Raw genomic sequence first — 12,026 nt, forward strand, 5'->3', positions numbered from 1 at the left:
CCAAAATTTCCTTGTGAGAAGATTCGGCAAGAATTGGTTGCTGTGTTGTTTTCAAAGTATCGATTAACGGCTCTTAACAAATAAAAACCATTTGATAGTGATGGATCGTGGTCGGGATCGCAAAACAACTTGAAATTTTGAAATAATTAACATGCATAGTTTGAACTCGTGAATGCGCAATCTGGGTATGTGATTTGTGAGGTTCAATATACCGCGATAGTAAATATCGATTGTACTTCTCGAAAAATATCGATAGTGTTCCCCACCTCTGTGTTTTGCTCAATTAAGTGGCATCACTTTACACAAAGCTTTATAAAAGCTTTTCTATACACTAGCGGCACTGCTCCAACAAATGGTGAAACAGAAATGGGAGGCTGAATTCCTGCAAAAGTTTGTGGATGAATTTGCATGCCCTTCAACTGACATTGGTGCCGGCTTGCTATTTCGCCATTTGCGTATACTGAAGCGAGTGAATATTGCTGCTTAGTTGGTAGTCTGCGAATGAATCGAACGGTAATAAGTTAATAAATTGAGATTAGTAAAACAAAGTATTACAAAGATGTCTAAAATTGGTATTAACGGATTTGGTCGTATTGGCCGCCTGGTATTGCGCGCTGCCGTCGACAAAGGTGCTCAGGTTGTTGCAGTCAACGATCCTTTCATCGATGTTAACTACATGGTTTACTTGTTCAAATTCGATTCGACTCATGGTCGTTTCAAGGGCACTGTTGCTGTTGACAACGGAGCGCTAGTTGTTAATGGACAAAAAATTGTTGTATTTAGCGAACGTGACCCAGCTAACATCGACTGGGCCAGCGCTGGTGCCGAATATGTTGTTGAATCTACTGGCGTTTTCACTACAATCGAGAAGGCTTCTGCACATTTGAAGGGCGGTGCCAAGAAGGTTATCATTTCAGCACCATCTGCCGATGCGCCAATGTTCGTTTGCGGTGTCAATTTGGATGCTTACAAACCCGACATGAAGGTCGTTTCAAATGCATCTTGCACCACAAATTGTTTGGCACCATTGGCCAAAGTTATCAATGATAATTTCGAAATTGTGGAAGGTTTAATGACCACGGTACATGCTACAACTGCAACTCAAAAGACCGTTGATGGTCCCTCCGGTAAGCTGTGGCGTGATGGACGTGGTGCTGCACAGAATATCATTCCTGCTGCCACAGGTGCCGCTAAGGCCGTTGGTAAAGTTATCCCTGAATTGAATGGAAAGCTCACTGGTATGGCATTCCGTGTACCAACACCCAATGTATCGGTTGTCGATTTGACCGTGCGTCTTGGTAAGCCAGCTTCATATGAAGATATCAAGGCCAAAGTAAAGGCAGCTGCTGAGGGTCCATTGAAGGGAATCTTAGATTACACTGAGGAAGAAGTTGTATCTACTGATTTCGTAAGTGATACACATTCATCGATCTTTGATGCCAAGGCTGGTATCTCATTGAATGATAAATTCGTAAAATTGATTTCTTGGTACGACAATGAATTTGGCTACTCCAACCGTGTGGTCGATTTGATTAAATATATGCAATCAAAGGATTAAAGTAAATTAAGTATAACAAATGCTTCATATGGATATGTATTCAGCGTGTATGTGGATATAGAAATCAAAATAATAAAAATACAAAGCACAAGTAGCATTAAAATGCAGACCTTTTATGCAGGAAGTAAAAGAAATTAACAACTGATAGAAAAGTAACTTTATTTAAACGTTGCTACTAGTAATTATTTTAAAATCCCTCGTGGAGCATTAAACATAGTTCAAAATGATTAAATATATACTTTTCAGAAAATATATATCTAATAAATGTCAAGTTAAGTTGAAAGTTGTGAAATGATTATTTTTGTCTAATGAGGGATTTGCACAGAAAGTCGGCTGCATCACTGGCAAATATGACATTATTGAAGAGTATGGACAAGCGAACTTTTAAAAACTTCTAAATTTTAATTTGTACAAAATTTTTCATAGATTTGTTAAAAGTTTTTTTGATATAAACCTTTACTGGCAGTTGAAATTATGTAACAAATTCATCGCGAAGGCAAATATATGTATAACAACATGCATATACACAGAAAAGGGTTATCCGCAGGAATGTATAGAAGAGGGTAATTGTTTACTTTAGCTCACAACTGCTAAAACTCGTCAAAAAATATCAGGAGGTGTCAAAAGCCGCGCCTTGGACCCAGGATCACGAATCCGAAATCAAATTTTTATTTCATTTCGGAGATATTTGCAAACAAAATTAAAAATTTTCGTGTGGTTGTTGTTTTGATGATTTTGTAGAACCCACAAGAAAAACTGTGGGTAAAAGTGTTTTGCGCGGATATATAGAAAATGCAATGGATAAGTATATCTACTTGAGTACTCCCGAAATTATTCGAGTATGGCCAGGCTAATCCTGTTCATGTACCCACACTCCGTGGTACCGCCGTGCGGTATAGTCGCCACTGCTTCTCATGCACGTTTCTTTGCGCTCCCTTTCGGAATGCATGAATTGTGTCATCACTAGAAGCTAGAGCTGTTGTTGTTGTTGTAGCAGTGCTTCGCCCCATCCAATAGGTGCGGCCGATCACAAATTGTCATCAATATCCTTTAACGGGAGTCCAAGGAAACTTGCTGTTTCAACAGGGGTGGACCATAATGAGAGGGGTTTTAGAGGCGTTGGTTCCACATTACAATTAAAGAGATGGTTGGTGTCATGTGGGGACACATTGCAAGCGGGGCATACATTTTGTATATCGGGGTTGATTCTGGATAGGTAAGAGTTTAACCTGTGTCTCTAGAGTGACTCGTGTTTCCCTGGGAAGTGTGCGTTCCTCTTCCGCAAGTTTTGGGTACTGTTCTTCCAGTACTGGATTCACCGGGCAATTCCTGGCATAAAGGTGTTCTGGGGACATAAGAAGACAGCCCATTGCGATTCTGAGAGCAGTATTTGGGCAGGCCTGTAGCTTCTTCCAGTGAGTAGTTTTAAGGCTTGGCGACCATATACGGGACGCGTAGCATGCAATCGGCTGGCCAATTGCTTTGTAAGTAGTAGTGAGCGTTTCTTTATCTTTTCCCCAAATACTGCCAACAAGAGGGTTGAGGATTTTCTTACGGCTCTGGATTTTCGGAACAATTGCGGCTGCGTGCTCACCAAAATGTAGATCCTGATCAAACGTCGCACACAAGATTTTAGGGTGTAGGACAGTGGGTAGCGTAGTGCCATCGACGTGTATGTTTAAAATGGTCGACATTTGGGACGTCCAAGTTGTAAATAAGGTGATTTAGTCGGCGATAACGCCAGGTTTCGCGAGTCGAAAAAACTGGAGATATCAGGGAGGTAGCCGTTTATGCTGTTGCAAAGCTCATCGCTCTGTCGGCCCGGGCCTGTGGCCATTATTGTGCAGTCTTCGGCGTAAGAAACGATAGTACTCCTTCCGGTGGCGAAGGTAGTTTTGATATGTAGAAATTAAACAAAAGTGGGGATGGGACACCACCCTGTGGCCTTGTTTAATTCTTCTTGGCTTTGATGTTTCGTTTCTGAATTGCACCGATGCCTGCCGACCACCCAGATAATTTGCGGTCCACTTTTTAAGACATGGGGAAGGGTAGACTTTTCCAGGTTGTTGTTGTTGTAGCGATAAGGTTGCTTCCCGAAGGCTTTGGTCCAGGTCCAGATATCGGGCGATATGACTCTCATATGATAGCTGGCTTCCCAGGTTTTAGGGACCACCTTGGCCATTTTCCATTTTGCGCTAAATATTTGAAACCCTCTTTCCGTAGGCTCTTAAGCATCGGCATGGCTATGACGTGAAACTAGAGCTCGTTGTTGTTGTTGTTGTAGCAGTGATATTCGAATACTCTAATATTCGACTACTTCAAATCGAATAATCATATACATGTTTAGCAGGCGAAGCTCTGGCGACTCCAAGTTTGTCATGGCACTAGGAGGTGGGCGGCGGGATTGCCTAGACGGTTTAATGTCATATTAATCGTTCCCGAGATGGTCGGAAAAAAGGCAGCACCCATTGTTTTAATGTTACGGTCGTGAACTCGACCAAAACATTCTGGGAGTGTCCTTATCACTACAACAACAAAAACAACAAAATTTACGTCACAACTTTTGAAGGGTAGACCTTCCAAGTCTTGCAATTGGCGGCTAAAAAGAGTTGGACGGCCTCAAGTATCTGGGGTACTGGCGATAGGACGATATCAGTCTCCTTCGTTAACTGGTTACACAGGCTTTCGTAGCAGTATTACACCGCGACCCTGTGTGGTAATATGTATGCTTTCTTCAAATATAGACTCTGATAACAGGGTTTGCCGTTAGATGAAGCTGTGGACCTTTTTATGCTCTTCTGGTTCCGGATCTCTTCGTAGCGATGTTTCCACCCTAACCTTGGTGGGAAGTGTTAAAAAGGTTATTACTTTTACTGTGCCATGTCAACTTTTTTTATATAAGCACTTCTCTAAGAGAAGAAAGCATCATAATATCACCTGTTTCAATCACTAAAGTTTATTCATACTGAAAAACTAGATATTTGTAATTTTTCTTGGAACACTCTCTCTAGGAATCCCGCCCCTCTGGGGTATCTGAGAGATGATGGTGGGGAGTGGTCGATGAGTAGCGATAATTTCCTAAAGCTTTTACTGAACAATCATTTTCCCGATGTCCCAGTTGCGCAGGGATCGTCGCCTGCATGGTCGGCGGTCGTTGGCCATGCAGAAGTACCTGCCATTCTACAAGTCAAATAACCTGGGAAATAGGGTCGTTCAAGCCCTATAAGTCTCCGGGCCCGGATGAAATCATTCCTGCGCAACTTTCAAGTCTATGGATTTCCTCCCGCTGGTTGGCCATCATCTAAACTAACTGCCTCAGGCTTAATTATATCCAGAAGTCTTGGCACACGGTGGGCCATCTTCGCAGGCCGGCAGAAGCTCTCATGTATCACCTAAGGATTTCAGGCCAACCAGTCTCGCCGTTTCTTCTTAAGACGTTTGAACGGTTGATTGACCTATATTTACGGGAAAGGATACCTCGAGGGTTACAGTCGGCTTCACAGCATGCGTACTGCAATGGCAGATCGATGGAAACGGCTCTCCATTTGATTGTAAAGGAAATAGAGGGGTACCTAGAACACTAAGAGTTTGCACTGGGTGCCTGGATGTCTTTCTAGACATCGAGGGGGCTTTTTAGAATGTCTTACCGAGGGAAATCGAAAGAGCTATCGTGGGGTTAGGAGCCGAGGCGGCTCTGGTTGAATTTATTAACAAACTTCTATGGGGCAGAATTGTCGCAGTGCAGTGGGATGGGGCCATAATTGAGAGAGAGGTGTGCAGGGCACGCCAGAGGGGGGTGTACTATCTCCTCTGGTACGGGTTGTGGTAGTCAACGATCTTCTTGTGGAGCTGGAAGCCAATGGTTGTCGGGTGGTTGCCTATGCAGATGACCTCGCTATCCTAGTCAGAGGCAAATTTCTGGGCACCCTGTGCGTTGTTCTGCAGGGCTACCTGGATACTGTGGCTAAGTGGGCTGAATCATGTGGATTGGCGGTCAATCCGGCAAAAACGGAATTGGTTCTTTTTACAAGGAGATATAAGATGCCCGATTTCAGAACTCCCTGTTGTTGTTGTAGCAATGCTCGCCCCACCTAATAGCCGCGACCGATCACAAATTGTTATCAATATCCTCTAACGGGAGTCCAAGGAAACTTGCCGGTTCAACAGGGGTGGACCATAAGGAAAGGGGTGTTAGAGGCGTTGGTTCCACATTACAATTAAAGAGATGGTTGGTGTCATGTGGGGACACATTGCAAGCAGGGCATACATTTTGTATGTCGGGGTTGATTCTGGATAGGTAAGAGTTTAACCTGTTACAGTATCCAGAACGAAGTTGAGCAAGAGTGACACGCGTTTCCCTGGGGAGTATGCGTTCCTCTTCTGCGAGTTCTGGATATTTTTCTTCAAGTACTGGATTCACCGGGCAATTCCCGACATAAAGGTCCGACGCCTGTCTATGGAGTTCACCAAGGACCTGCTTGTGTTTTTCCGCTTCATACGGCTGGGTTCTCAGGTGCCGTATTTCCTCAAAATGCTTACGGAGATGACTCCTTAGGCCCATAGGCGGTGCTGGTTCGTCAATCAGATGTCTTTTGGGATGCCCAGGTTTCTGGGTATTCAACAGAAACTGTTTGGTCAGCATCTCATTTCTCTCCCTGATGGGGAGTATTCTCGCCTCATTATGCAGAAGGTGTTCTGGGGACATAAGAAGACAGCCCGTGGCGATTTCGAGAGCAGTATTTTGGCAGGCCTGTAGTTTCTTCCAGTGGGTGGTTTTTAGGCTTGGCGACCATATGGGTGACGCGTAGCACGTAATCGGCTGGCTAATTGCTTTGTATGTGGTCAAGAGCGTTTCTTTATCTTTTCCCCAGGTACTGCCAGCAAGGGATTTGAGGATTTTATTACGGCTCTGAATTCTTGGAACAATTGCGGTTGCGTGCGCACCAAAATGTAGATCCTGATCAAACGTCACACCCAAGATTTTGGGCTGTAGGACAGTCGGTAGCGTAGTGCCATCGACGTGGATGCTCAATATGGTCGACATTTGGGGCGTCCATGTTGTAAATAAGGTCGATTGGAGGGGTACCTTTGGTACTTTCTGAAAGGGTTAAATATTTGGGGATTGTTTTGGACAAGAAACTGGCCTGGAGACCTAATGTGGAAGATCGGGCCAGGAAGGCCCCGGTTGCCTTGTACTGCTGCAGAGGGGCTATCGGAAAGAGATGGGGACTCTCGCCAGGAGTAGTACACTGGATTTATGAGATGGTGGTTCCTGTGGGCTCGGCGACCATATTGGGGACGTTTAGCATACAAGCGACCAACCACTTGATATGTAGGTGGCTATGAAAGTTTGTTTATCTTTCCCGAGGTGATGCTGGCAAGAGACTTGCGGATTTTAGTGCAAACTGCATGCTCGCCAAAAAGTAAATCCTCCTGATCGAGTAGTAGTTAAGGGGTTGTGTAGCGCAACCTTTGCAAGGAGTGTCACTGCCATTTACCGTGGTTATTCTGTTTTATCTAGCAAGGGAGTGTCTTCATCGCTACAACAGACACAACGAAAAGTACACTGTGATTAAACTTTAACATTTGCAACGCAACTGCCAACAATCCTGCGAAACAACATAGATTTTACCTTAACACTAACCTACTTGGAACACTGGTTGTCCAAAACAGCATACATCAAGTGCAGGATTACCGGTTTTTATGAATTTTTCTGAGAGCCTTATCATTTTTCTTTTTTTCAAAGTTCTGAGTTCCCAAATTCCGGCGCTAGGTGATGTTGTGGGGAATTATAAGACATCCCGTGATAGTTATGACAATCCCGTGATAGGTATGAGTGCGGTGTTTTGACGTTAAGCATACAAGCAACCAATCACTTGCTATGTAGGTGGCTATGAGATTTGTTTATCTTTCCCCAGGTGATGCCGGCAAGAGACTTGCGGATTTTAGTGCAAAGCGAGCATGCACCAAAAAGTAAATCCTCCTGATCAGGAGCAGTTAAGAGGTTGTGTAGCGCAACCTTTGCAAGGAGTGTCACTGCCATTTACCGTGGTTATTCTGTTTTATCTAGCAAGGGAGTGTCTTCATCGCTACAACAGACACAACGAAAAGTACACTGTGATTAAACTTTAACATTTGCAACGCAACTGCCAACAATCCTGCGAAACAACATAGATTTTACCTTGAAAAACAAGCAATGTACCTTCACCGTAAGAATCATCACACATTTTTAATTCATTTGTTAATAGCTAATGACCTATTATAGGAATTTCACAAAACTGTAGAGTATTTTATGTACCCATAGTCTCATTAATTGTCGCTCCATTTGCTACATCTTCTGTGATTCGTTTGCCGTTTTCATCAAATCGTACATGTAGTCCATGCTTGATAAAACGACCTGCTGCGGCTTTGTCTAACACCGGTCGAATAGTGTTGCGTTCATATATTTGTTTATCACGGATAATAGTCTGTCGCACGCGTGAAAGTTCATTTTTTATATTATGCTGTTGAATATAGTCAACTAAATTTAGTATGAATTGGATATAAAGTAAAGATAAAAGTCTACAACAGCGGTCGACTGTTAACACGTGTCCAAAGATATCGGGAGTGGTGTCGAACGACGCGTATTGCCTCGACAATAATCCGAAGGCCGAAATTTATATCCCTGTTCCAAGCTATTTTAATTTTACAAAGGTATAAGCAACCGTTTTAATTTTGATCCCACACCATGTGTGGACCGGCCGGGGTACGTTTTATAAGCGCGGACGAAGGTCATCAAGGCACAAGTGTTTTTTGCAGAACTCATGGATTTCACTGCTGGTTACAGAGTAGTCAAGGCTCGCTGTTCCAGACTTTTACCAAATTTATATCACTACGTACTTCGTTGGGATCATCACCTCGCAGCTTAACATGCATCCAGTACAAAGAATTAATTGCATAGGCAAGATAGTTATCCAGTTTAACCTTTTCCTGTGTCGATAATTCTTCAAAATCCTTTAGTTCTACCGCCGTACTAATGGATTTTTCTATTTTATCAAGCGCATTCGAAAAATTGTTTACAGTATTTGTAAACTTTTCATCATTACGTAGTTCCCCGAAATCCATAGTTTTATCTATGTCAAAGATCTATGTCAACAAGGCAAGAAGCGCAAAAAATTTGTAAAATAAACAGCTGTGTTCAGAACATGTAAGTGGTGGAAGACTATTGTAATATCGATACTTTTCTGACGAATTTTAGCAGTTTCGACACGTCACCAACACAAATCCATGGCTCAATTATTTGCTTGTCTCATCTGTTCAGCTGATTTTTTTTTTGATTTCACTAGGGATTGTCAAAAGAAGTTGGCAAACGCAAAATTTAACCAACAGACTGACACTTATTTCCTGCCATGGTAGTACATTTTTAATTAAATAATAGTTTCACATCACTTTGTTATTGTTTTAGTAAATACATACATCGCATTATTTTTCGACAACGCACAAGAATTGCGAAGTTTTGTGTTTTCTCTCCATTCCATTCGCCTTACACCAACACGCAGATTTTGACAATCTGAGCAAGGGTATGTTGTTGCTGTAGAGATGAGCCAACCATATAGTTGAACCATGATCAAAACCCAGAAAAATTAAACATACCGAAGCTCTTTTCTCTACCAAAACGAGTTACCATTGCTTCCTACGCCAGTGACTGCAAAGACAACATTTTGCGCGGCCACTTTGGTGTGGCGCTAGCGTGCTCCGCCTACCATACCGAAGATGCTGGGTTCACGCCGCGAGCAAAGCAACATCAAAATTTTAGAAAACAAGTTCTTTGTATTTGTGTGTATATTTGCATTTGTATTTTATTAAATTTTTTCTAGAAGAAAGCCCCTCGGCAGTCCGATATTTGTGAAAGTACCCCGCTTGTAGTAGCAACATAGAAGATTTACCATAAAGGATTGATTAAAATAAGAGCCACCAGTTTGCTAGGAGTGTTGAGTAACCCGTAACTTGTACTCAACGCAAAGAGGATAGATATAATAATTTACTCGATGTAAAGTATGAGGCAGTCGCTACTTTTTTTTTGAGGGGCATTTTGAAATTGCCTCCCATTTATCCATACGGTGTAGGCACTTTATGCAAACGAGATTTTTGGAAAGATAATTAAATACAGTCAGAAAAATTATCAAAAGTACCCTATCAAATATATAGAAAACATTAATAAACATCTCGCCCAAAAACAAAGTAGCGACTACCTAACAGTTTACATCGAGTAAATGCATAAAAATAACGAGTGACGGAATGTTTTCATTGAGGGAGTTGATTTTAATTTGCTCCCATTTATTCATGCGGTGTAGTGTTGGAAAGAAGATTAATTAATTCATAAAATACGTTAGTCAAATAAACACAAATACGCTACAAAAAAACACTGACCACTTCATACAAAACATCGAGTAATTGGCCACTCGTAGTAAACTGACGTCTCTTATTAATTAACAAGTTTTGGTGATGTGCCGAACTTCTTAATATTCGCCACACTATCTTCGATTCAATTCAAAGGGCGCTTTCTCATCGCTATTTCGTAAATTAGTTTTGATTTGTTTAATTCGTTGACCATAATTTGGAATAATATCCCGAAAAATGGCTGAACATGTTGAAGAACCGAATGGTGTACAAAAACCAGAAGACAGTGATGGTCCACGCATAAATGGTGTGGCTCAGAAGTTTCTTGCAGATTTAATGGAGGAGCGTGAACGTTTGTCCAGCGAATTTCCATTGTGTGCACTTCTAATAGATGATGGTAATATATTGAATTATATAGATACGTAAGACTGATTCAGCGGCTTTAAGCGGCCACCGTGGTGTGATGGTAGCGTGCTCCGCCTACCACACCGTATGCCCTGGGTTCAAGCCCCGGGCAAAGCAACATCAAAATTTTAGAAATAAGGTTTTTCAATTAGAAGACAATTTTTATAAGCGGTGTCACCCCTCGGCAGTGTCTGGCAAGCGCTCCGGGTGTATTTCTGCCATGAAAAGTTCTCAGTGAAAACTCATCTGCCTTGCAGATGCCGTTCGGAGTCGGCATAAAACATGTAGGTCCCGTCCGGCCAATTTGTAGGGAAAATCATGAGGAGCACGACGCAAATTGGAAGAGAAGCTCGGCCTTAGATCTCTTCGGAGGTTATCGCGCCTTACATTTATTTTTTTTTAAGACTGATTCAACATTTCTCTCAAATAACAGCCTTTGAGCGTGTTTATACCACTGGACGGATACCAGGAACAGAATTCCTTGCAGATGTAAATAGACAGAAATCAATAAAGGTGATGCAAAAAGTGTTTGTGCCAACGAAGCAGTATCCGAAAGTAAGAAGCAATTTCGAAGATCAGCGTGTAGAAGCATCAGCGTAGAGTGTACCTCTATTTAATTCCTTTTTTTCATTGTTTAATATAGTTTAATTTTACTGGAAAATTACTTGGCCCAAAGGGCAATTCGTTACGTCGCTTGCACGAAGAAACTCAATGTAAAATTTTTATAAAAGGCCGTGGTTCAATGCGTGGCACTAGTAAAGAAGAGGAGCTACGCGAATCCGGAGATCCCCGATATGCTCATTTGCACCGAGATCTGTATGTAGAAATCAGCACAGTAGCGCCACCAGCCGAAGCTCATGCTCGAGTTGCATATGCGTTGGCGGAGATACGTAAATATCTTATCCCAGATAAAAATGACGATGTTTCACAGGAACAACTACGTGAACTCATGAAAATAGATCCAAAATCAGCTCAATCATATTCGAAGTAAGTGATTTTATTTAAATACATAAATATATATATATGAAGAAATTTTAATGTGTATCTACATTTTAGGACTGTACTCAATAAGTTTCCTACTGCAGAAGGGTCTAAATTTTTAAAGTTGATCAAAAGGAGTGTTGCTGGAATAGATGATGAAGAGTGAGTAAATATTTAAATTATTAGTTGAAGGACATTACGGATATATAAACGTTTATAACAATAACTCGACTGACCTAGGACTGGTAAAGTCCTCGGACGTGGAAAATGACAGAAGATGCTTAGACACCATTTTAAATCTCTTTCCTTAATTCAAAAACTGAAATTGTGAATACCTATCTGGGATCGAGCCCCGGGCAAAGAAACATCAAAAATTTAGAAAAAAATGTTTTCAATTAGAAAAAAAGTTTTTCTAAGTGGTGAAACTACTGATCACACTGCCAGTCCTTAAATACATTTTTCGAATATGATTGAAAGAATTGAGAGAATTAAATTTAGTTTGGTTTGGTTTGGAAAAGCGCCATATCCTATAATAACAATCGGTTTCTATAGGACAGCCACCCATATGGTCGCAAAGCCTAAAACTTACCCACTGGAAGAAGCTACAGGCCTGCCAAAATACTGTTCCCAGAATCGCCACGGGCTGTCTTATGTCCCCAGAACACCATCTGCATAATGAGGCGAGAATACTCCCCATCAGGGA

At 41.8% G+C, this 12,026-nt stretch overlaps 3 protein-coding genes across 5 annotated transcripts in view; 2 read left to right on the forward strand and 1 right to left on the reverse strand.

Moving 5' to 3' along the window:
• Window positions 1-455: 455 nt before the first annotated feature.
• On the forward strand, window positions 456-1,850 carry Gapdh2 (Glyceraldehyde 3 phosphate dehydrogenase 2). The gene has a single exon (XM_067781608.1). It carries the CDS (start codon window positions 560-562, stop codon window positions 1,556-1,558), a length of 999 nt encoding a protein of 332 aa, XP_067637709.1. The 5' UTR covers window positions 456-559; the 3' UTR covers window positions 1,559-1,850.
• Window positions 1,851-7,230: 5,380 nt separating this feature from the next.
• LOC137249757 (KH domain-containing, RNA-binding, signal transduction-associated protein 3-like) overlaps window positions 7,231-12,026 on the forward strand; it is a 68,709-nt gene continuing 63,913 nt past the window's right edge. Inside the window, exons 1-4 of one of the 3 annotated variants that reach the window (XM_067781615.1) lie at window positions 7,277-10,334; window positions 10,776-10,897; window positions 10,986-11,329; window positions 11,399-11,485. In XM_067781615.1, the coding sequence (XP_067637716.1) occupies window positions 10,175-10,334; window positions 10,776-10,897; window positions 10,986-11,329; window positions 11,399-11,485 (713 nt within the window). In that variant the 5' untranslated portion in view covers window positions 7,277-10,174. Of the gene's footprint in view, window positions 10,335-10,775; window positions 10,898-10,985; window positions 11,330-11,398; window positions 11,486-12,026 lie in introns of all 3 variants that reach the window. The other 2 variants (XM_067781614.1, XM_067781616.1) reach the window with 2 other exon arrangements.
• Rrp47 (Ribosomal RNA processing 47) lies at window positions 7,758-8,755 on the reverse strand. Its single transcript, XM_067781617.1, has 2 exons — window positions 8,438-8,755; window positions 7,758-8,061 (listed from the first exon to the last, which is right to left on the reverse strand). The coding sequence occupies exons 1-2, from the start codon at window positions 8,660-8,662 to the stop codon at window positions 7,849-7,851; spliced, it is 438 nt and encodes a 145-aa protein (XP_067637718.1). The 5' UTR covers window positions 8,663-8,755; the 3' UTR covers window positions 7,758-7,848.

Source organism: Eurosta solidaginis, chromosome 4, assembly GCF_040869045.1.
Source record: "Eurosta solidaginis isolate ZX-2024a chromosome 4, ASM4086904v1, whole genome shotgun sequence".
Taxonomy (NCBI): domain Eukaryota; kingdom Metazoa; phylum Arthropoda; class Insecta; order Diptera; family Tephritidae; genus Eurosta; species Eurosta solidaginis.